This window comes from Trachurus trachurus, assembly GCF_905171665.1.
Source record: "Trachurus trachurus genome assembly, chromosome: 3".
NCBI lineage: Eukaryota > Metazoa > Chordata > Actinopteri > Carangiformes > Carangidae > Trachurus > Trachurus trachurus.
Window position 1 is genome coordinate 4,427,033 of NC_139893.1, and position 25,144 is coordinate 4,452,176.

The following is a 25,144-nucleotide window of genomic DNA, read 5'->3' on the forward strand; positions in this document are numbered from 1 at the left end:
AGAGTACTGGGATGTTGTGTAGAAGCAGGAGACGTTAAAGACGAAGCTGAATATGAATCCAAGTCAAGACAACATTTTATTATGTTGATGAAAAACAGGAACGAATGTACATTCAGCTTTTGTGACGAACTGACACGTTAATACATTTTAGATCATTTCATACGAACAGATACAAACTTTTCACATATGTAATGAAACAAGAATCACTTTTTCATCATCTGGAGAAGAAGAATCAAATGTTCAGTCATTTACCATTTTTTAGCACATCACTCCACACAAAGTCATAATAACAAATGTAATGTGAAATGACTCATAAAGATAAAAAAAAAGAGTGAAAATATTTTACACATGAAGAGTAGTAAAAAAGGAAACGTGTAATAATGAGGCAGCAGGATTAAAAATGATTTAAGAAATAAACAAACATGATAAACATGATCATCCTCTTTATCTCTAACTGCTCTGCTCCACTGTCACTGACACCTTCACTGGTAACAGCTTCAATGGGACATCATCACCAATGTTAATGTATGGAAACATCTTCTGAGTGAAAGTGTGTGTGAAGGTGTGTATGTGTGTGTTAGTATCAGGATCAGAGAACGACAGTTTTCGTCTGTTCAAGTCCAGATTCACTCTGATCCTCTGGAGCTTCTTCTGCACTGGGAGATCAATGACTGGAGCTGATGGTGAACCTGCTATGTATTTATCTCCAGTGAACCATAACATCCATGATCCAGACGCTATCTTGTCTCCCTTCCTCTGCACAGACTCTGGTAACACACCCAGTTCCCAGTCTGTATTGTCTCCAACCTGGACATCCCAGCTGTGAGTCCCTGAGTTAAAACCCTCAGAGCCCATGACAGAGTAGTAATAATCAAACCTCTCTGGATTGTCAGGAAGCTGCTGTTCATCTCCTTCTCTCACACTGGTCAGATCTTCAGACAGGATGAGTTCTGGATGAGCAGTGTTTGGGTCCAGAACCACAGGACTGTAGGAGACCATGTCCTTCATCTTGGTCCAGATGTTGAAGGCCAGGTTGCCCAGGTGTTTGGCCTGGTCTATCAGAGCTCCTGAGTCCAGCTGTGGATCCTCCAGCAGGGGGCGCTGCTGGACTCTTTCCACTGCAGCCTTGTAGTTGAGCAGGAATGAGACGTCTTCAGCTCTCAGCTCGTCCTCTGTGGCTCTGACTGTGTGTGAAAGAGCTGCTATCTCTCTGCTCAGAGCCTCCATCTTCTCCTTCATCCTCTGACTCTTCTGCTCCTCTTCCTCCCTCAGTGCAGCCATCCTGGCCTCCTCTTCCTCTTCTAGAAACTGGTGAAGCTTCTTAAACTGATCCTTAATCTGCCTCTCTGTGTGTCGGGCCTGGACCTTGATGTGTTCTGCTGTTTGACCAAACTTCACCTGAACTTCTTCAAAACCCTTTAACTTCTTCTTTAAGGGCTTCAGAGTTTCCTCAAGTTCCTTCTTGAGTTTAGAAGCAGCTTCATCGATGGGTCTGATTCTGTGGTTGGTGTGTGTTTCTGAATCTCTGCAGATGTGACACACTGGCTGCTGATGGTCCAGACAGAAGAGTTTGAGTTTCTCAGAGTGCAGACTGCAGAGAGCCTCTGAAGATCTCTGCTCTCTCTGCTGTAAGAAGCTCTCACACAGGTTCTTCAACACCAGGTTACAAGGTGGACGTTCCTTTGAAGATCTTCTCTTGCAAACTGGACACAGTTGATCTTGTTTCTCCTTCCACCAGCTCTTCAGACAGTCTTTACAGAAGCTGTGGCTGCAGGACAGAACAACAGGATCTCTGAAGACCTCGGTACAGACCGGACAGCAGAGATCCTCCTCTAATCTGGAAGCCATTTAGTCTGAGAGTGAAGCTGAAAACACAGCAGACAGGAAGTAGAGTCAGTCATGGCTCCCCTCCCTCCTCTACCGACTACACTGAAGTTTACTGTGACTCTGAGTCCAGGTTTTAGTCAAACTCACCTTCAGTGTGTGGAGTGTCGGCAGGTTGAAGCAGCAGTGTTGTTGTAGCTGGACTCACTCACAGGAAGTTGTTAGTTTGGTCTGAAGCTGAATCTGATCGTCTCTTCTTCAGTCTGCGCCTCCAGGACTGAAGTGAAAGTGCAGCAGTTTCCTGGTTTATGAGTCATGTGAGGGGGCGGAGCTTTGAAAAGTGACTGAAAGTTGAACAGCTCAGTCCAGATGAATGTAGCGGAGCTGTTCCAGACACGTGCCTCGTATTGAAAAGGGCCTTTCGTGTGTCAGTAACGGAGTACATTTACTTGAGTACTGTACTTAAGTACATATCCAGAGGATTTGTACTTTACTTGAGTATTAGATTTCTTTGGTACTTATTACTCTTACTTGAATACATTTCCAAGACAAATATTTGTACTTTTACTCGAGTTAATTTCTAGGAAGGCTGAAAAGTACTCGTTACTTTCAGGGCTTTTTCTAAAATCCTATTGGACACAAGCTGTGTTTGTCAGAGAAGGAAACCCTAACCCCTAAAAGCAGCACATCAGTGCAGCTGCTTTCAAAGAGTTAATTCTCAGAAACAAGAGTTAAAAGCTCCTTATTAAATTCATTTAGAAAAAATTATAGTAATTCATTGATGTGAAAAATAAGAAATTTAATAATTACCAAAGAAATCTAACATTCAAGTAAAGTACAAATCCTCTGGATATGTACTGAAGTACAGTACTCAAGTAAATGTACTCCGTTACTGACACACGAAAGGCCCTTTTCAATACGAGGCACGTGTCTGGAACAGCTCCGCTACATTCATCTGGACCGACCTGTTCAACTTTCAGTCACTTTTCAAAGCTCCGCCCCCTCACCTGACTCACCTCAGATAAACCAGGAAACAGTTCATTGGACTTTGTCAGTCCTGGAGCCGCAGACTGAAGAAGAGACGATCAGATTCAGCTTCAGACCAAACTAACAACTTCCTGTGAGTGAGTCCAGCTACAACACTGCTGCTTCAACCTGCCGACACTCCACACACTGAAGGTGAGTTTGACTAAAACCTGGACTCAGAGTCACAGTAAACTTCAGTCAAGTCAGTAGAGGAGGGAGGGGAGCCATGACTGACTCTACTTCCTGTCTGCTGTGTTTTCAGCTTCACTCACAGACTAAATGGCTTCCAGATTAGAGGAGGATCTCTGCTGTCCGGTCTGTACGGAGGTCTTCAGAGATCCTGTTCTTCTGTCCTGCAGCCACAGCTTCTGTAAAGACTGTCTGAAGAGCTGGTGGAAGGAGAAACAAGATCAACTGTGTCCAGTTTGTAAGAGAAGATCTTCAAAGGGTCAACCACCTTGTAACCTGGTGTTGAAGAACCTGTGTGAGAGCTTCTTACAGCAGAGAGAGCAGCGATCTTCAGAGGCTCTCTGCAGTCTGCACTCTGAGAAACTCAAACTCTTCTGTCTGGACCATCAGCAGCCAGTGTGTCACATCTGCAGAGATTCAGAAACACACACCAACCATAGAATCAGACCCATCAATGAAGCTGCTTCTAAACTCAAGAAGGAACTTGAGGAAACTCTGAAGCCCTTAAAGGAGAAGTTAAAGGGTTTTGAAGAAGTTCAGGTGAAGTTTGATCAAACAGCAGAACACATTAAGGTCCAGGCCCAACACACAGAGAGGCAGATTAAGGAGCAGTTTAAGAAGCTTCACCAGTTTCTAGAAGAGGAAGAGGAGGCCAGGATGGCTGCACTGAGGGAGGAAGAGGAGCAGAAGAGTCAGAGGATGAAGGAGAAGATGGAGGCTCTGAGCAGAGAGATAGCAGCTCTTTCACACACAGTCAGAGCCACAGAGGACGAGCTGAGAGCTGAAGACGTCTCATTCCTGCTCAACTACAAGGCTGCAGTGGAAAGAGTCCAGCAGCGCCCCCTGCTGGAGGATCCACAGCTGGACTCAGGAGCTCTGATAGACCAGGTCAAACACCTGGGCAACCTGGCCTTCAACATCTGGACCAAGATGAAGGACATGGTCTCCTACAGTCCTGTGGTTCTGGACCCAAACACTGCTGAACCAGAACTCATCCTGTCTGAAGATCTGACCAGTGTGAGACGAGGAGTCAAACAGAAGCTTCCTGACAATCCAGAGAGGTTTGATTATTTCCCTTCTGTCCTGGGCTCTGAGGGTTTTACCTCAGGGACTCACAGCTGGGATGTCGAGGTTGGAGACAACACAGCCTGGGTACTGGGTGTGTTACCAGAGTCTGTGCAGAGGAAGGGAAACAAGACAGTGTCTGGATTATGGATGTTAGCGTTCACTGGAGACAAATACAAAGCACGTTCACCATCAACTCCAGTCACTGTTCTCCCAGTGCAGAAGAAGCTCCAGAGGATCAGAGTGAATCTGGACTTGAACAGAGGAAAACTGTCGTTCTCTGATCCTGATACTAACACACACATACACACCTTCACACACACTTTCACTCAGAAGATGTTTCCATACATTCAGATTGGTAATAAACTCCCAGTGAAGCTGTTACCAGTGAAGGTGTCAGTGACAGTGGAGCAGAGCAGTTAGAGATAAAGAGGATGATCATATTTATTATGTTTGTTTATTTCTTAAATCATTTTTAATCCTGCTGCCTCATTATTACACTTTTCCTTTTTTACTACTCTTCATGTGTAAAATATTTTCACTCTTTTTTTTTTTTATCTTTATGAGTCATTTCACATTACGTTTGTTATTATGACTTTGTGTGGAGTGATGTGCTAAAAAATGATAAATGACTGAACATTTGATTCTTCTTCTCCAGATGATGAAATGTCGAACATGAAAAGTGATTCTTGTTTCATGACATATGTGAAAAAGTTTGTATCTGTTCGTATGAAATTATCTAAAACGTGTCAGTTTATCACAAAAGCTGAATGTACATTTGTTCCTGTTTTTCATCAACATAATAAAATGTTGTCTTGACTTGGATTCATATTCAGCTTCGTCTTTAACGTCTCCTGCTTCTACACAACATCCCAGTACTCTGCACAGGTACAAGTACTGCACTGAATATTACTGAATATATCACCAGGAAAGTATTGGCTGATCAATCATGTCAATGCTAAAGCAGCATTTTACTGCTGTCGTTGGTCAAAGTGGTTTAACAACTTGGTACAAGGCTTCAATTAATAATTATAGCTGCTGCTCAGATCAATAACTGATGTTTAAAAATGCCATTCTTGCATTGACTCCAATTATTCACATGAATGAAAATATATTTAGCAAAAATGTGCAGGTATGTTTACAGTAGCGTTTACACTCAAACATTTGCACCGACTATTAAAGGTAACAAACCTACTGCTATGACTATAGGGATTATGGCAAGGGGCCAATTTGCCAAAATGTTGAACTATCCCTTTAAGGGCTTCAGTGTTTCTGACTTAAACCCCCCCCCAAAAAAAAAACCATGTTTCCTTTAAAGGGATAGTTCACTCAAGATTGAAATTTCACTCATTATCTCCTCACCCTCATGTGGACTAAGGGCTGGGAGAAGTTTCAGAGTCCTCCGTGGCTTCTCTGAGTTACAGGGGGTCTCGGCGTAGCAGTGCATGTCCATATAACGGCTGTGAATGGATACCAACTGTCTTCGTAACAAAAAGACACACCAAAAAACATCCAAATACCTCCATGCTGCTCGTATGTAATGTCCGTCTTGTATTGAAGCCCCGAAATGCGCGAGCTGCTCAGAGCTACGCTACGGAGGCTCATTATGGGATTTCTTGGTTTGCCCTCATCAAACTCATCAAATACACAATCCAACAACTCCACAACGCTCTGGTGGACAAGTTGTGACCTGCACATTCACCACGCTATGAGATAATAACACAACGTTACCACACAAAGTTGTTTTAGAGGGAAATTCATGTCAAAACCGCTGATGCACGTTGCCTTCAGGGACAGTTTTTCATCAACAGTCTCTGTATTTCCCTCTAAAACAACTCTGTGTGGTAACGTTGTGTTCGGGGGGCATATGGTCACTGTCCCCACCACTTTTCAAAGTAAACTGACGCCCTTGGAATGGAACCTGATGAGGACTGATGGGAACATTATGGGATGGATGCAACTAAAAGGGAACAAGTTCATCTTCAGAGGTCTGACGGAGGCTTTCTCCTAAAACCTGAAAAACTACAACTAAGCAGAGATGGACAGAGTACTTGACCCCAGTACTTGAGTAAGAGTACAAATACTACTGGTCAAAATTTACTCCGTTACAAGTAAAAGTAGCTCAGTCGACATGTTACTCCAGTAAGAGTAAAAAAGTACTTGCTTTTAAAGGTACTTAAGTATCCAAAAGTACATGCTTTTAAATTTACTTTAAAGGGACAATGAGGAGTTTCTATTTGGTTATAAAAAAGTCTCATATTAATGTGGATGAATCTACGTTACCACTTGTTAATGGGCCCATTTTAGATAAATATATCGTTTTGTCTCTATCGTTATTTTGTTATTATTAGTGGTGGCGGAGATGCTGGTCGAGCCGACCAGCGTTTCTTTACTTTCGGTTTCGTGGCGAGTCATGAGAATAACGCCGCCGAATCGCCATTTATGGTCGGAACTACGACGGTATGTGATCGTCTTCCAACCTCTGACTTTAATTCTTGATGAATGAAAACATGAGTCTGTCTTGCGCCGGTCAAAGAATTTCACGGTGCGCGGAGGCTCATAAATGTAGTGTGAAAACACTTCGCTTTTCCAAAACACCTCGTTGTCCCTTTAAGTAAAAGTAAGAGTAAGAGTAAATTTCTTATTTTTCACATCAATGAATTACTATAAATGTTTCTAAATGAATTTAAGGAGCTTTTAACTCTTGTTTCTGAGAATGAACTCTTTGAAAGCAGCTGCTCTGATGTGCTGCTTTTAGGGGTTAGGGTTTCCTTCTCTGACAAACACAGCTTGTGTCCAATAGGATTTTAGAAAAAAAAAAAAGAGCAGACCTGAAAGTAACGAGTACTTTTCAGCCTTCCTAGAAATTAACTCAAGTAAAAGTAAAAATATTTGTCTTGGAAATGTATTCAAGTAAGAGTAATAAGTACCAAAGAAATCTAATACTCAAGTAAAGTACAAATCCTCTGGATATGTACTTAAGTACAGTACTCAAGTAAATGTCCTCTGTTACTGTCCACCACTGCAACTAAGACTAAGACTAAATAAAAACTACTAAGACTAAGACTACATGTTACACACATCAAGATATTCACACCCAGGTTTTTCTAACAGGTAAAGCGACTTCCTGACCACAATTATGTCACGTTTCAAAGCCGTCAGAGCTTGTGTTATTAATGTACATGAGTTTATATGTCTTAACTCCCACACACACACAAGACATGGTATTACAAGGAAATGTGTATGGTAGAAAGATAACCTTTTTTTTTATTACATCCCTATGCACTACAGTAATTTATTTATTTATTTAAAAAAAAAAAACACACGAAAAGGCCCTTTTCAATACGAGGCACGTGTCTGGAACAGCTCCGCTACATTCATCTGGACTGAGCTGTTCAACTTTCAGTCACTTTTCAAAGCTCCGCCCCCTCACATGACTCATAAACCAGGAAACTGCTGCACTTTCACTTCAGTCCTGGAGGCGCAGACTGAAGAAGAGACGATCAGATTCAGCTTCAGACCAAACCAACAACTTCCTGTGAGTGAGTCCAGCTACAACACTGCTGCTTCAACCTGCCGACACTCCACACACTGAAGGTGAGTTTGACTAAAACCTGGACTCAGAGTCACAGTAAACTTCAGTGTAGTCAGTAGAGGAGGGAGGGGAGCCACGACTGACTCTACTTCCTGTCTGCTGTGTTTTCAGCTTCACTCACAGACTAAATGGCTTCCAGATTAGAGGAGGATCTCTGCTGTCCGGTCTGTACCGAGGTCTTCAGAGATCCTGTTCTTCTGTCCTGCAGCCACAGCTTCTGTAAAGACTGTCTGAAGAGCTGGTGGAGAGAGAAACGAGATCCACTGTGTCCAGTTTGTAAGAGAAGATCTTCAAAGGAACAACCACCTCGTAACCTGGCGTTGAAGAACCTGTGTGAGAGCTTCTTACAGCAGAGAGAGCAGAGATCTTCAGAGGCTCTCTGCAGTCTGCACTCTGAGAAACTCAAACTCTTCTGTCTGGACCATCAGCAGCCAGTGTGTCACATCTGCAGAGATTCAGAAACACACACCAACCATAGAATCAGACCCATCAATGAAGCTGCTTCTAAACTCAAGAAGGAACTTGAGGAAACTCTGGAGCCCTTAAAGAAGAAGTTAAAGGGTTTTGAAGAAGTTCAGGTGAAGTTTGGTCAAACAGCAGAACACATTAAGGTCCAGGCCCGACACACAGAGAGGCAGATTAAGGAGCAGTTTAAGAAGCTTCACCAGTTTCTAGTAGAGGAAGAGGAGGCCAGGATGGCTGCACTGAGGGAGGAAGAGGAGCAGAAGAGTCAGAGGATGAAGGAGAAGATGGAGGCTCTGAGCAGAGAGATAGCAGCTCTTTCACACACAGTCAGAGCCACAGAGGACGAGCTGAGAGCTGAAGACGTCTCATTCCTGCTCAACTACAAGGCTGCAGTGGAAAGAGTCCAGCAGCGCCCCCTGCTGGAGGATCCACAGCTGGACTCAGGAGCTCTGATAGACCAGGCCAAACACCTGGGCAACCTGACCTTCAACATCTGGACCAAGATGAAGGACATGGTCTCCTACAGTCCTGTGGTTCTGGACCCAAACACTGCTCATCCAGAACTCATCCTGTCTGGAGATCTGACCAGTGTGAGAGATGGAGATGAACAGCAGCTTCCTGACAATCCAGAGAGGTTTGATTATTTACCCTCTGTCCTGGGCTCTGAGGGTTTTAACTCAGGGACTCACAGCTGGGATGTCCAGGTTGGAGACGGTCCATGGTGGGCACTGGGTGTGTTAACAGAGTCTGTGCAGAGGAAGGGAGATGAGATAAGGTCTGGATCATGGGTGTTAGGGTTCACTGGAGATAAATACAAAGCAGGTTCACCATCAACTCCAAACATTGTTCTCCCAGTGCAGAATAAGCTCCAGAGGATCAGAGTGAATCTGGATTTGAACAGAGGAAAACTGTCGTTCTCTGATCCTGATACTAACACACACATACACACCTTCACACACACTTTCACTCAGAAGATGTTTCCATACATTCACATTGGTGATGCCCCATTGAAACTGTTGCCAGTGAAGGTGTCAGTGACAGTGGAGCAGAGCAGTTAGAGATAAAGAGGACGATCATGTTTATTATGTTTGTTTATTTCTTAAATCATTTTTAATCCTGCTGCCTCATTATTACACTTTTCCTTTTTTACTACTCTTCATGTGTAAAATATTTTCACTCTTTTTTTTATCTTTATGAGTCATTTCACATTACATTTGTTATTATGACTTTGTGTGGAGTGATGTGCTAAAAAATGATAAATGACTGAACATTTGATTCTTCTTCTCCAGATGATAAAATGTCGAACATGAAAAGTGATTCTTGTTTCATTACATATGTGAAAAGTTTGTATCTGTTCGTATGAAATTATCTAAAATGTATTAACGTGTCAGTTCGTCACAAAAGCTGAATGTACATTCGTTCCTGTTTTTCATCAACATAATAAAATGTTGTCTTGACTTGGATTCATATTCAGCTTCGTCTTTAACGACTCCTGCTTCTACACAACATCCCAGTACTCTGCACAGGTACAAGTACTGCACTGAATATTACTGAATATATCACCAGGAAAGTATTGGCTGATCAATCATGTCAATGCTAAAGCAGCATTTTACTGCTGTCGTTGGTCAAAGTGGTTTAACAACTTGGTACAAAGCTTCAATTAATAATTATAGCTGCTGATCAGCTCAATAACTGATGTTTAAAAATGCCATTCTTGCATTGACTCCAATTATTCACATGAATGAAAATATATTTAGCAAGAATTTGCAGGTATGTTTACAGTAGGGTTTACACTCAAACATTTGCACCAACTATTAAAGGTAACAAACCTACTGCTATGACTATAGGGATTATGGCAAGGGGCCAATTTGCCCAAAATGTTGAACTATCCCTTTAAGGGCTTCAGTGTTTCTGACTTAAAAAAAAACCCACGTTTCCTTTAAAGGGATAGTTCACTCAAGATTGAAATTTCACTCATTATCTCCTCCCCCTCATGTGGACTAAGGGCTGGGAGAAGTTTCAGAGTCCTCCGTGGCTTCTCTGAGTTACAGGGGGTCTCGGCGTAGCAGTGCATGTCCATATAACGGTTGCAAATGGATACCAACTGTCTTCATAACAAAAAGACACACCAAAAAACATCCAAATACCTCCATGCTGCTCGTATGTAATGTCCGTCTTGTATTGAAGCCCCGAAATGCGCGAGCTGCTCAGAGCTACGCTACAGAGGCTCATTATGGGATTTCTTGGTTTCCCTCATCAAACTCATCAAATACACAATCCAACAACTCCACAACGCTCTGGTGGACAAGTTGTGACCTGCACATTCACCACGCTATGAGATAATAACACAACGTTACCACACAAAGTTGTTTTATAGGGAAATTCATGCAAAACCGCTGATGCACGTTGCCTTCAGGGACAGTTTTTCATCAACAGTCTCTGCATTTCCCTCTAAAACAACTCTGTGTGGTAACGTTGTGTTCGGGGGGCATATGGTCACTGTCCCCACCACTTTTCGCCCTTGGAATGGAACCTGATGAGGACTGATGGGAACATTATGGGATGGATGCAACTAAAAGGGAACAAGTTCATCTTCAGAGGTCTGACGGAGGCTTTCTCCTAAAACCTGAAAAACTACAACTAAGCAGAGATGGACAGAGTACTCGACCCCAGTACTTGAGTAAGAGTACAAATACTACTGGTCAAGATTCACTCCGTTACAAGTAAAAGTAGCTCAGTCGACATGTTACTCCAGTAAGAGTAAAAAAGTACTTGCTTTTTAAGGTACTTAAGTATCCAAAAGTACATGCTTTTAAATTTACTTGAAGTAAAAGTAAGAGTAAGAGTAAATTTCTTATTTTTCACATCAATGAAATACTATAATTGTTTCTAAATGAATTTAAGGACCTTTTAACTCTTGTTTCTGAGAATGAACTCTTTGAAAGCAGCTGCACTGATGTGCTGCTTTTAGGGGTTAGGGTTTCCTTCTCTGACAAACACAGCTTGTGTCCAATAGGATTTTAGAAAAGTACTTTTCAGCCTTCCTAGAAATTAACTCGAGTAAAAGTAAAAAATATTTGTCTTGGAAATGTATTCAAGTAAGAGTAATAAGTACCAAAGAAATCTAATACTCAAGTAAAGTACAAATCCTCTGGATATGTACTGAAGTACAGTACTCAAGTAAATGTACTCCGTTACTGACACACGAAAGGCCCTTTTCAATACGAGGCACGTATCTGGAACAGCTCCTCTACATTAACCTGGACCGACCTGTTCAACTTTCAGTCACTTTTCAAAGCTCCGCCCCCTCACATGACTCATAAACCAGGAAACTGCTGCACTTTCACTTCAGTCCTGGAGCCGCAGACTGAAGAAGAGACGATCAGATTCAGCTTCAGACCAAACTAACACCTTCCTGTGAGTGAGTCCAGCTACAACACTGCTGCTTCAACCTGCCGACACTCCACACACTGAAGGTGAGTTTGACTAAAACCTGGACTCAGAGTCACAGTAAACTTCAGTGTAGTCGGTAGAGGAGGGAGGGGAGCCATGACTGACTCTACTTCCTGTCTGCTGTGTTTTCAGCTTCACTCACAGACTAAATGGCTTCCAGACTAGAGGAGGATCTCTGCTGTCCGGTCTGTACCGAGGTCTTCAGAGATCCTGTTGTTCTGTCCTGCAGCCACAGCTTCTGTAAAGACTGTCTGCAGAGATGGTGGAAGGAGAAACAAGATCAACTGTGTCCAGTTTGCAAGAGAAGATCTTCAAAGGGTCATCCACCTGTTAGTCTGGTGTTGAAGAACCTGTGTGAGAGCTTCTTACAGCAGAGAGAGCAGAGATCTTCAGAGGCTCTCTGCAGTCTGCACTCTGAGAAACTCAAACTCTTCTGTCTGGACCATCAGCAGCCAGTGTGTCACATCTGCAGAGATTCAGAAACACACACCAACCACAGAATCAGACCCATCAATGAAGCTGCTTCTAAACTCAAGAAGGAACTTGAAGAAACTCTGGAGCCCTTAAAGAAGAAGTTAAAGGGTTTTGAAGAAGTTCAGGTGAAGTTTGGTCAAACAGCAGAACACATTAAGGTCCAGGCCCAACACACAGAGAGGCAGATTAAGGAGCAGTTTAAGAAGCTTCACCAGTTTCTAGAAGAGGAAGAGGAGGCCAGGATGGCTGCACTGAGGGAGGAAGAGGAGCAGAAGAGTCAGAGGATGAAGGAGAAGATGGAGGCTCTGAGCAGAGAGATAGCAGCTCTTTCACACACAGTCAGAGCCACAGAGGACGAGCTGAGAGCTGAAGACGTCTCATTCCTGCTCAACTACAAGGCTGCAGTGGAAAGAGTCCAGCAGCGCCCCCTGCTGGAGGATCCACAGCTGGACTCAGGAGCTCTGATAGACCAGGCCAAACACCTGGGCAACCTGACCTTCAACATCTGGAACAAGATGAAGGACATGGTCTCCTACAGTCCTGTGGTTCTGGACCCAAACACTGCTGGTACAAAACTCATCCTGTCTGAAGATCTGACCAGTGTGAGACGAGGAGTCAAACAGCAGCTTCCTGACAATCCAGAGAGGTTTGATTATTACTACTCTGTCCTGGGCTCTGAGGGTTTTAACTCAGGGACTCACAGCTGGGATGTCCAGGTTGGAGACAGTACATGGTGGATGCTGGGTGTGTTAACAGAGTCTGTGCAGAGGAAGGGAAACAAGATAGCGTCTGGATCATGGGTGTTAGCGTCCACTGGAGATAAATACAAAGCACGTTCACCATCAGCTCCAGTCACTTTTCTCCCAGTGCAGAAGAAGTTCCAGAGGATCAGAGTGAATCTGGACTTCAACAGAGGAAAACTGTCGTTCTCTGATCCTGATACTAACACACACATACACACCTTCACACACACTTTCACTCAGAAGATGTTTCCATTCATTCAGATTGGTGATGTCCCATTGAAGCTGGTGCCAGTGAAGGTGTCAGTGACAGTGGAGCAGAGCAGTTAGAGATAAAGAGGATGATCATATTTATCATGTTTGTTTATTTCTTAAAGGGAAAAGTCAGTGAATTGAACCTGTTAAACTGCACCTGCCCTCCTTCTGCCTCATTATTACACTTTTCCTTTTTTACCACTCTTCATGTGTAAAATATTTTCACTAACATTAAAAGTGATTCTTGTTTCATTATGTGAAAAGTTTGTATCTGTTCGTATGAAATGATCTAAAACGTGTCAGTTCGTCACAAAAGCTGAATGTATATTCGTTCCTGTTTTTCATCAGCATAATAAAATGTTGTCTTGACTTGGATTCATATTCAGCTTCGTCTTTAACGTCTCCTGCTTCTACACAACATCCCAGTACTCTGCACAGGTACAAGTACTGCACTGAATCTTCATTAGGGTCCGGGCAGCTAAGCTGCCGGGACACTATTGTATTCCTAGGAATTCTTCTTCTTCTTCTTCTTCTTCTTCTTTCTTTCTTTCTTTCTTTCTTTCTTTCTTTCTTTCTTTCTTTCTTTCTTTCTTTCTTTCTTTCTTTCTTTCTTTCTTTCTTTCTTTCTTTCTTTCTTCTTCCAAGGAAGTCATACTTCCCATGGGCGAAAACTCACCAAACTTTGCACAAAGGTCCAGTCCCATGCCAGATTCACTCAACTCCAAGGACATGTGCCCCCCCCTCCCAGGGGGGGCACAATAAGCGTTTAAATTTAAAAACTTTAAAAATTCCTACCAAACCAACGGTAGATGCTACAGTGTTGAAACTTCACCACAATGTTGCCTCAATACTGCTGAAACTTTTGTCCACTTAGACTCAATACAAATTATGAAGTCCATCACTCTGTTTTTTTCAATAACTGTAAAACTTTTAAAATGTATCTCCTCCCACAATTTTTGCTCAATTGACACCAAACTTGCTACAGAGCATCTCCAGACCGTCCTCCACAAAACTTGTTTCTCGGATTTTTGATTAAGCAAAAATTGAGCCTACAGTGCATGAAAACGTTTGACTGTAAACACTACTGTAAACATATACCATCAAATTCTTGATAAATACATTTTCAATCTTCCTGAAAAAAAATGAGAATATTCTGGAGTCATGGTTGATGAAGTTTGGCAAATATCAGAATTTTAACTCAAAAACTGAATTTTTGAGAACATTTTGAATTCTGCTCTCATGGGAACAACTGCAGTCAATGTGAGAGTGGAATTTATAAACCTCATATTTTCTCTTATGAAGCAAAACACTTATCATTAAAAACAAATCACCAACATTTCTATGCTGTCAAGATGCAATTTATGTTTTATCAGATTTTTGTTTAGATGACTGAATTTATGAAATTTTGACCATTTCATCACAACAGCTGCCCGGGCACTGGCTCACCTGAGTGGATAAATGAAGCTACACAGCAGGTCTCACTACCAGCTAATTAGCTCAGTGAGTTAGGAGGTGGTTCTTGGTGTCAGAGGCTGTGAGTTCGAGACCCAGCAAGGGTGATGATGATGATGACAGATCAAAATGTCAGTTGTCCTCAACACGAAACACAAGACAGTTGTCCTAATGGTGGCATGTCAGCAAGCCTCTAAATTTGAAAATCCAAATAGTTTGGACTGGACCATGTGCGAAGGCTCCTAACATCTTACTCATAATAGATGTTTAACAAATACATATCATTATTTTACCTCAAAAACTGATTTTTCTTTTTACTGTGGTTTCAAATCAGCCTACACGACAGTGAATGGCTTACTCAATTTGTGAAGCCACTGTTGAACTGTCACTTGTCAATTAGCTCAATGCAATAGACAACGGTCTTTGGTTCCCTAGGTTGTGGGTTCAATCCTCAATTGATGCAAATTGAACATTATAAGGTTAACTGTCTTGTCTTCCTATTCTCCTGTTTGTTGCTCAGAATTGCCTAAATTTGCCCAAAAGTAGCCCGGACCCGACCCATCGCTGTAAGCTAGCTATAATCTGAATCTGAATCTGCTGCTCAGCTCAATAACTGATGAGATATGCCATTCTTGCATTGACTCCAATTATTCACATGAGAGAAAAATTCAAAATGCTCTGAAAAATTAAGTTTTTGAGATAAAATTCTGAAGTTTGCCACACATCATCTAACATAATTCCAAAATGTTGGCCTTTTTGTTTTCATGAACGTTGAAAATATATTTAGCAAGAATTTGCAGGTATGTTTACAGTAGCATTTACACTCAAACATTTGCACCGACTATTAAAGGTAACAAACCTACTGCTATGACTATAGGGATTATGGCAAGGGGCCAATTTGCCAAAATGTTGAACTATCCCTTTAAGGGCTTCAGTGTTTCTGACTTAAAAAAAAACACGTTTCCTTTAAAGAGATAGTTCACTCAAAATTGAAATTGCACTTATTATCTACTCACCCTCATGTGGACTAAGGGCTGGGAGAAGTTTCAGAGTCCTCCGTGGCTTCTCTGAGTTACAGGGGGTCTCGGCGTAGCAGTGCATGTCCATATAACGGTTGCAAATGGATACCAACTGTCTTCGTAACAAAAAGACACACCAAAAAACATCCAAATACCTCCATGCTGCTCGTATGTAATGTCCGTCTTGTATTGAAGCCCCGACATGCAAAATTGTTCCGAAAAAAATTAAATAAGTCTATATTTCAAGCTTGTTTGTGGCGGAAGCTCCTCTTCCCAGTTCGTCAAATTTGTGGTCTCTCCCTGGTCCGTCCAATTTTTTTTCGGAACAATTTTGCATGTCGGGGCTTCAATACAAGACGGACATTACATACGAGCAGCATGGAGGTATTTGGATGTTTTTTGGTGTGTCTTTTTGTTACGAAGACAGTTGGTATCCATTTGCAACCGTTATATGGACATGCACTGCTACGCCGAGACCCCCTGAAACTCAGAGGGGTGAGGGTGAGTAGATAATGAGTGCAATTTGAATTTTGGGTGAACTATCCCTTTAAGATGTGAAGTGGATTTACATCTGAAGATGAAGCCTCCGGGTTGTGTCTTGTCATTTCTGTCTGAAGTTCAGAACCACAGGGGTAAAAAAAAGAAAAAAAGAAAAATGTGAGAGTGTCGTTTTGTCGCTGCTCATGTCAGTGTAGCAGCTCCGTCGTCATGGAGCCGTCTCCATCCCACAAGTCACTGCTGTCAATCCAACTCCTCGTCGGTTTACAGCAGCGACTTGTTAGAAAACAGAGAGAGAGGGAACAACAGGAGCATGTTCCTCAGAAGTGGGAGTGAAATCAATGTGTGTGTTTTTAAAGAAGCTGCATAATAAAAACGAAACAGACTGAACCAGGTCTGCAAAATCTCTCATATCCAGTTGCATGTTGCATGTTTTGATAATTACTTTCTTACTTGCAAAACAAATTTATAGGTTAAAAAAAATGAAAAAAAGCTAAAATGCAGTCCTGGACTTCCTGCTCGGTTTTCTAACTTTGCGGCGGACAGACAGCAGCAGACGTGGTCGCTCCCCGCCATGTTCACGCTCACCCACGCTCACAAATTTTCCCGTCCAAGAGTGAAAAAGTGCTAAATGCTCCAATAGCCGATGGCTCGAAGCCTCGACATTGATCTTAAAATACCAATGCCAGTTCAGATTGTTCCTCCTGAGACCCAGGAGGCTTAAAGCCCCAGTGTGTAACTTATTTGGCTTTTTATTAGCAAAAATCAAATCAAATATTCACTGAAGTGGAATCACAGCCGCATACAAATGAAATCTTCCTCGTATCTTAGAATGAGTTGTTACAAGTCGTTACAAATACATAAGTGGGCGACGCACCGAACCGAGGCGGCCATGTTGCATCGCCATTTTTTATGAGTGGCAGCGTGACCATAGGTAACCACGGAAACTCAGCGGAGCTGTGGGCTCGGCCTGTTAAAACTGTCACCACTGTGTAGTGTGAGGAAGGACGGAGGCACTGGTGTTGCATTCAGGTGCAGTCAGGCAGACGGCCGTTGGCAAACCAACCGGATGTCATTTTACTCCACCAGAGAAAGACGGTAAAACGTGGGTCAGGTAAACAATACCACATCACCATGACAACATATTGTCAGACCACTTGTTTACAAAGAGGCAGTGTCTGTTGTCCGTCTGACCTCTGCCGGATTTCAGTGAATGCAAGTTTGCAACATCAAGAATACGTTCCGATATGCAACCGCACAGCCAGAGGGACGGAATAACTACGTATTATACCTTTAATGGGTTATTATTATTTATCCTCCTCCTCCTCCTTCTTCTTTTTCTGTGTGTGTTTAGAGTCCGTCGGCCTTCGCAACAAACTCCTGAGGAAGGTGGAGGAGCTGCGGAGCGAGTCGGCCTGCTCAGGTGTTCCCGATGAGTTCCTGTGTCCGATCACCAGAGAGCTGATGAGGGAGCCGGTCATCGCTGCTGGTGAGAGAAGCTCAGACTCTGTCCACTCTGTTGTCATAACAAAGATACTCTATTTAGTATTTACCAAGATACCCCATGAGAGGCTGCTCCAGTGATAGAAATGGTGACACTTCCTGTCTCCTAAATGGGCGTGGCCAACCGTCACCACCTCGTCTGTGAATGTGTGTGTGGATTTATACAATTTGTAGGTAGATGAAAGTGAGATATTTATATTTTCTTATGATAACATAAAAAATGTACACTACTTACAGTCATATTTAGCATGACGAAAATTATTTAAATAGTTTTCACGGGAGTTAGAGGCCGTTTGTTTGACGTTGCCTAGGAGATCTGTGCCAAATCTCGCGAGAGTGTGTTGTTGAGACGGAGACAGGTTGTGAACAAAGTTCATTTTCTCCTGATGGGTCCGTCTGAAAATTGCCATTTTCGTCTCCAAATGTTCAGAAGAGATGTGGTTTGTGAAAAATGAGTTCAAAATTTACTTCAGTGACTGTGGGACGAAAGGATCGACCATAATCTGTGTTCACGTTCAATTTTTCCATTGGAGTCAATACACACAAGGCTGCTCCTAATCTCCTAAAAAGGCGTAGCCGTGCAGAAACCCACGTGACATGTATATACAGGAAGTGGACTCGTCATGGGGGGTCTTGGTTTATAAACCGTCTTTGTATATAAACACATATTGATCAGCCAGTGTGTGTGTGTGTGTGTGTGTGTGTGTGTGTGTGTTTTCGCTTCTTCTCCACAGACGGCTACTCGTACGAACGCGAGGCCATTGAGGGCTGGATCAACACCAAGAACCGCTCCAGCCCCATGACCAACCTCCCTCTGCTGACGACGCTCCTCACCCCCAACCACACGCTGAAGATGGCCATCGGCCGCTGGAAGACCACACACTAGTGCTGGAGCACATCTGGGCTGCAGATGTGTTTGAGATACTATATCAGAAACAGAAACCCTGAATACACAGTTGCTCACAGCTTTGCGGGTTCACAGATTCGGTTTCACCTGTTTTTTGGGTTTTTTTTTCTGCAGTGAGATTCGTTCATAAAGCTGCATTAGGCAACGTTTGTGGGTGAGGTTGTTTAAATCAACGATTTATGAATGATTTTGACACTTCAATGACTTAAATCAAAAAGAATGGACACAGCGCCTCCTGCTGGCCTGCTCTTATCTCTCACTTTACGTCAATACATAAATGAAAGATCATATACATTCACTGAAGGAATACAAAATGCTGATTTTTTCTCTCGCTAGGATTATTATCAAAACGCACTTTAATCTTAAAATGCCATATTTTCCACCACGAATGGAAGATATTTTTCACTGCCGGGAATTGCGCATGCGCACTGGTCGCTCATGTCACTGGATATTCGTAGCATAATAATGCATGAAAATCTGTACATAATCCAGGACTGGATTTTACTGGTTGGAGGAAAGACACAGGGTGACGACACTGGATTCAACATCTGGATGCTTGACTCCGAAAGTAACGTCCTTGTTACCTCGGCACAAAAAAGGAAATTACATGTATACTCCACAGCTGCAGGGGGAACCAGAGAGTGGAAAAAGAAAGAAAGAAAGAAAACGGTTCTGACACCTGTGCACCTGGAACAATTACTTAAGTTCATAAAGGAAAAAAGGAAAAGTGCATTAACTTTTTAAGAAATTCATTTTACCCAAAAAAAAGAAAAAAGAAAGGTGCTCAGATTTTTGCATGCAAAGAGATATAAATGTGCAATGATTTAAAAAAAAGAAAGAAAAAGGTCTTTAGTTTTCTGCATGTTTTTCAAATTATTTACGATGTTTTATTGACTGAATAACCAAAAACACATGGAGCTGCAAGTGTCTCTAACACTAATAACTCCTTCGCTTCACTGAGAAACTTTACTTAATGCAGCTTTAACTGAACTGGTCGTCTTAATGAAATAACAAAACACTCTTTGCACTGTCAGTAGTTTCATACACTTGTGTTCTGTAGATCGACTTTATAATTATGAATACTAAAGGGATAAAGTTTAATGTTTACTTTCCTCTGTGCAAAAATAACATTCACTAACATAACATTTTTTTCTTCTTTTTGCAATTTTCAGAAATGTGCAAAGCTCATATTATCATTCAAGCAAGTTTATTGTGGTGGCTTTAATAAAGTTAAACTGTCGCTCTGAAGCTTCTGCAACATTATTCTGCGAATAAAGAAGAAAATGTAGAAAATGTCGTCCTCCATTCATGTTTTATTTTTACCACAGTGACCATGTGGTAACAAATCTGTGATCCATAGTATGACTTTAAAAGGTAAACGAACAGCAGCATGAAAAGTCTCTGAAAAGTTTCTAACCGTCGTCGACTCCTGTAAACTCTCTGAAACGTCTGAGTCTGAATAAACCAATAAACACTCCATATGAATAAGTCCTCTGCTATGCAAAAATAAATAACATATATATACTGTGAGTATTGAAGCAATCAAGTCAATATTAGGTTATGATGAGAAGTTTCCAACGTTGTCATTGTATACAGGGCTTTTTTTTTTCTTCTTTTTTTTATCAAATGTACCAAGAAAAAGGATCTGAAGGACAGAAAGTTTCTCTGAAGCCTGTAACGCTGACAGATAACCACTTACAGGGAAATATATATATATAATCTGCAAATATAGTGTACACCGTACAAATATAAATGTTTTTTAAAAGACACTTGACGATAGAAATGGTCATATATCCTGCAACTAACAGCATGAGGTTTTGTATATTCGTGCACAAAGCTTTCTCTTCTATATTTGATATAATAAATTAAAAGTTGAGACAATATACTACTTTTTTTTCTCTTTTCTTATTAAATCATCCCTACTTAAGGTATGTCTGGTTTTCTTGAGTAACACTAGTGTAGCTGTAGACATGTAAGCAAAAAAGCGTCGTTAGCCTGAGTTGAACACTGGTTCTAGATTGTAAATGCAGTGCAGCAGCAATAACTTCTACAAAACAGGCTCAGGGAAGGGAGCTGTTCTCAGACCAGCTCCCCTGCTACCTTAAAGGGATAAGTTCAACATTTTGGCAAATTCTCCTATCGCCATAATCCCTACAGTCATAGCAGTAGGTTCATCACCTTTAATGATCGGTGCATGTTGTTTTGAGATCGGCGGGGCAGAGGCGTGAGCTGCTCAGTGAACACAATTTCGCCTTTCCCTCATCGAATACACAATCCAACAACTCCACAACGCTCTGGTGGACAAGTTGTGACCTGCACAATCACCACGCTATGAGATAATCATGTAACGTTATGAGACAGAGTTGTTTTGGAGGCAAATTAACTACATTTCAGACACGGCTGCTGCTGGGCGGAGGGATTTCAAAAAATGCAAGTAGTTCTGAGTATTTGCTTCATGTGTTGTAATGTTACATAATTATTAGGCTTGTTAGGACGAACATCAATGTTTTTTTTCTTGCCGATGTTTGATTGGCCAGAGCGTTGTTACTGGAAGAGTCGCGAGCGCTAATTTTAAAAACACACCGGCAACAGCGCCCACTGATCTTTACTGAGGCTGTTGTTGTTCTGACAAGCGAGTTAAAGCAGAAGTAAGCGGAATATTTATGTTAAAGCAGAAGTAAGTAATATATTTGTGTTAATATAAGTCTTAAATAGTTCTATCTTCCGACAGCAATCACTTACATAGAGTGTTTGGACCGTACGGGTCTGTCAGTCACTCTGCTCTGCTCTGAGCCGAGGAGAAAACATTTCTCGTATCCTACAACCTTTATCCAATGAGGAGAGAGAACGGCATGCAGGGCTGTGTGTGCAGCCAAGGGACGCCGTGAATGTGGTGACGTCGGGACGAGGACTGTTATGGTGCGTTCAAGGCAGCCCGTAACTCGTGTTTTTCCGACCTGTGAAGTGGTACCAGTTCGATCTGGTACGAGTTCACGGGTCAGAAGTTACGAGTGGCCGTTATAGTGACTTTCACAGGTAAAACAGGTCGGAAAAACAGGAGTGGGTTGCCTGGAACGCTACAAAGTCGTAAGTTGTGACTTGAAGCTGTAATTTACGGTTTCAAAAGCCTGCCTGGAACGCAGCATTAGCCAAAACGACCGGATCGCTTACTTCTGCTTTAATATAAGTCTTAAATAGTTCTATCTTCCGACAGCAATCACTTCTATAGAGTGTTTGGTCTGAAACACGGGTCTGTCAGTCACTCTGCTCTGCTCTGAGCCGAGGAGAAAACTTGCCTTGTATCCTACAACCTTTATCCAATGAGGAGAGAGAACGGCATAAAGGGGCAGTCCTCTCTGTGTGTGCAGCCAAGGGATGCGCGTGAATGTGGTGACGTAGGGACGAGGGCGGGGACTGCTAACTCCATCGGCTGACAAGAAGTTAGCCAAAACGACCGGATCGCTTACTTCTGCTTTAATTGTCTGCTGCGTGGAAAACCACACTGCGGTCCGTACTCGTGGTGCAGACGACTCGAGTGAGTCCTAAAGGACCTAAACCGAGCCGAGTTGAGCTGAGTAGAGCTGTAAATGTGTAGTGGAGAAGGGGCAACACACATACGATGCTGCACACACACGTGTTGATCATCCTCTCAAACGTCTGCATCGTGTATCGTGATCTCCCAGGGGAGCGATTAGGGCGATATGAAAATGTCAACATCGCCCAACTCTAATAATTCTACATGATTATTTCATAGCGTGGTGAATGTGCAGGTCACAGCTTGTCCACCAGAGCGTTGTGGAGTTGTTGGATTGTGTATTTGATGAGTTTGATGAGGGACAGGGCAGGTATTCGTAGCGTAGCTCTGAGCAGCTCACGTCTCTGCCCCGCCGATCTCAAAACAACATGCACCGATAATTAAAGGTGATGATGAACCTACTGCTGTGACTATAGGGATTATTTATGGCGATAGGAGGATTTGCCAAAATGTTGAACTATCCCTTTAATGTGGGACAATGTTTGTTGGAAACAGCCGTCTGCTGCGTCTGTGCTTTCCTTAAATAAACTTATCACTCAGACGTTGGATTCTATAAAGGAGCGTTTGGGTTTGATGGGCGCCATGTGCAGCGCCGGGTTGTCCCTGGTGAGGCTGGCCTGTCGGTGGCGGCCGCCGCCGTCGGGGAAGCGGAGCTGCGAGGACGAAGCGACGCCTCCTCGTGGCTCTCGCTGGTGTTGCTGCTGCAGCCGCTCGCCAACACCAACACCAACACCAACACCAAACTCCCGGCTCTGCTGCTGCTGCTGCTGCTGCTGGCTGCCGGCCTGACTCACAGAGAGCTGCTCCTGGAAGGACGCTCGCTTGAACTCATTGTTCAACCCCGGGAACTCCATGACGGACATACCGAAGCTCTCTCCTCCTCTTTCTCCTCCTCCTCCTCCTCCTCCTCGGCCCAGGCCGCCGGCGGTCTGCTGCTGCTGGCCCTGGACTCGCACCGCTTTGTCCATGACTCCCATGAAGGGCCGCGGCTTCAGCTCGGGTTTGGTTTTGAAGCTCCCGCTGCTCTTGATGGGACACGGTGGTAGTGGTGGTGGTGGTTGGTTTTGGCCGCCGCCGCCACCACCGTCCGACAGATTCCCACTGGAGGAGGCCTGGCTGGAGCTGGAGCCCCTCGACCCCGCCGTGCCCCCCCCACCACCACCTCCTCCTCCTCCTCCTCCTCCTCCTCCTCCTCCTCCTCCGCCTCCGCTCTCCCTCCTCACCTCCATGCTGGAGCCCAGAGCCAGAGCCAGTCCGTCCAGAGCTGCGGTCGTCGACAGTCGGTCCGACGCCCGGGAGAAGCTGGAGGAGCGCGGCTGGTACATGTGGTGGTGGTGGTGGTGGTGCATGAGTGGGGGGGGGGAGCTGCTGCTGCCGGCGGGGGGGGACATGGGGTGGTAGAGCTCCGTGGGACTGTGTCCACTGTGTTCGTTGATGCCGATGTCGATGATGCCCAGCGGCGCCGGCGCCGGCCTCAGCGAGGTGGAGATGTGTCGGCCCGGCAGCGGGCTGGATGGACCGCCGCACAGAGAGAGAGGCCGGCCCCCCACCCCCCCCAAAACCCTGCCCCCGGCCGACTGGAGCGAGTGGCAGTGGTGGTGGTGGTGTTGGTGGTGGTGATGAGTCCTGACGCTGCTGCTGCTGCTGTTCTCCGGTTCCCTGATGCTGCTCCGCTGCCGGTTGTTGTTCACGGCAACAGGAACGGGCTCGGGAACGTCCACACAGAACAGCTGCTGGTTCTGGTTCTGGTTCTGGACGTGTAATTCGTCTTGAGGGAAACACGGCGGATCAGTAGTCAGAGCTCCCGGGAGCGTCCTGTTGGGAGCGTACGGATTCAGAGGCCAGAAATCCAGGCTTTTTTTCCCACACGGCAGACTCACCTCCTCACCTTCCTCCTCCTTCTCCTCCTCATCCTCATCATCCTCCTTCTCTGCGTTCGTCGTCGTCGTCTGCTGCTGCTGCTCCGTGGGGATCGGCCGCTCCAGACTTCCCTGTGAATACGCATCTGTTTCCTCCTCGTTGCCCTGGTGGTGAGGATGATGGTGGTGATGGGGATGATGGTGGTGGTGTTGTTGGTGTTGGTGGTGGTGAGGAGGGGGGGCATGGGCGTGTGTTGTTGTTGTTGTTGTTGTTGTTGTGGAGTTGAGGCTCGCTAACGCCTTCTGGTGGTGTTTGCATTCCTCTTCCACCCGTGCGAGCAGGCGCCGTATCTCCCGGTTGGACGGGGAGAGTCGTGCGGCTTCGTGGAGGTCGGCCAGCGCTGCAGCAAACTGCCTGGGGAGACGAGAGAGAGAGAGAGCAGAAACAAAGGAACTTTACAAAGACTTTGTTTACAGCCGAAGAAGCAGGAGCAGCACGGAGATGGACGATACGCTAATATTTTTTTTTCGTGTCTTGCCCCACTCCCGAGTCCATGACCAGCAGATAGACACCATCCTTTCGACTGTGTGTGCAGTAACAAGGGAGATAGAGCCGTATCGCCCGTAATTAGCTTAGCTCAAACACTGGAAGTGTATGGGTAGTGTTAGCCTGCCTCCACCTAAAGTCGCTAATTAGCTTAGCTCAAACACTGGAAGTGTATGGGTAGTGTTAGCCTGCCTCCACCTAAAGTCATCAGAGAAACTCTTCAGCAACTCTAAACGGAAACCGGCGGGCCGATCTTCGTCTCAGAGCTGACAAAACTCTCCAGTAAGGCATCTTGAGCGGTCAAATGCCGCTAACGGGACGAGATCGGTCAAAACGGAGGGTTCCCGCAAAGACGGTTTATTTTGGTTCAAGCTAGCTACATCGAGGGTAGGTTAGCTTCCTGTTTCAAAGTAAAAGCACAAATTCTATCGTCATGGTTTTCTGTATGTAAAGGGCAACGGGTGTTTTTATTTTGTGAAAGTAACCGGAAGTGCGTTGGTCACAACGGCTAGCTTGAGTAGCGCCGAATTCGTCCGAACAAAATTGTAAACAGCTGGTATTTAGACAAATTAACGACACACTGCTGATCTAAACGGCTACTTTCTCGCCTAAACATGTTTGAAATGTCGATAAAGTGATATATTTACAGAGGTTAGAGCTAAAATGAAATCAGCTTCTGACTGCTGATTTCGGCTCGGGTAGGAGGCATGCTAACACTACCTATACACTTCCAGCGTT

The 25,144-nt window shown here is 43.9% G+C and overlaps 4 protein-coding genes and 1 pseudogene across 5 annotated transcripts in view; 3 read left to right on the forward strand and 2 right to left on the reverse strand.

The window, feature by feature from the left end:
• Window positions 1–18,633, forward strand: part of wdsub1 (WD repeat, sterile alpha motif and U-box domain containing 1) — a 37,178-nt gene extending 18,545 nt beyond the window's left edge. Inside the window, exons 12-13 of the mRNA XM_083997024.1 lie at window positions 17,410–17,544; window positions 18,293–18,633. Coding sequence (XP_083853150.1) covers window positions 17,410–17,544; window positions 18,293–18,444 — 287 coding nt within the window. The 3' untranslated portion in view covers window positions 18,445–18,633. The remainder of the gene's footprint in view (window positions 1–17,409; window positions 17,545–18,292) is intronic.
• LOC311004889 (nuclear factor 7, brain-like) lies at window positions 451–2,083 on the reverse strand (the record flags this gene model as incomplete). The annotated part of the gene is made up of 2 exons (XM_083997079.1): window positions 1,975–2,083; window positions 451–1,865 (listed from the first exon to the last, which is right to left on the reverse strand). Exon 2 carries the CDS (start codon window positions 1,846–1,848, stop codon window positions 451–453), a length of 1,398 nt encoding a protein of 465 aa, XP_083853205.1. The 5' UTR covers window positions 1,849–1,865; window positions 1,975–2,083.
• LOC311004877 (E3 ubiquitin-protein ligase TRIM39-like) lies at window positions 2,961–4,527 on the forward strand (the record flags this gene model as incomplete). Its single annotated transcript, XM_083997068.1, has 2 exons — window positions 2,961–3,003; window positions 3,113–4,527. The coding sequence occupies exon 2, from the start codon at window positions 3,130–3,132 to the stop codon at window positions 4,525–4,527; it is 1,398 nt and encodes a 465-aa protein (XP_083853194.1). The 5' UTR covers window positions 2,961–3,003; window positions 3,113–3,129.
• On the forward strand, window positions 7,442–13,397 carry LOC311008046 (annotated as a pseudogene). Its single transcript, XR_014596512.1, has 3 exons — window positions 7,442–7,701; window positions 7,811–9,207; window positions 11,758–13,397. The product of XR_014596512.1 is annotated as an uncharacterized misc_RNA (transcript).
• A 3,903-nt stretch (window positions 18,634–22,536) lies between the features above and the next one.
• LOC311004515 (protein TANC1-like) overlaps window positions 22,537–25,144 on the reverse strand; it is a gene marked incomplete at both ends in the record, with an annotated part of 62,549 nt that continues 59,941 nt past the window's right edge. Inside the window, one exon of the mRNA XM_083996618.1 lies at window positions 22,537–24,274. Coding sequence (XP_083852744.1) covers window positions 22,537–24,274 — 1,738 coding nt within the window. The remainder of the gene's footprint in view (window positions 24,275–25,144) is intronic.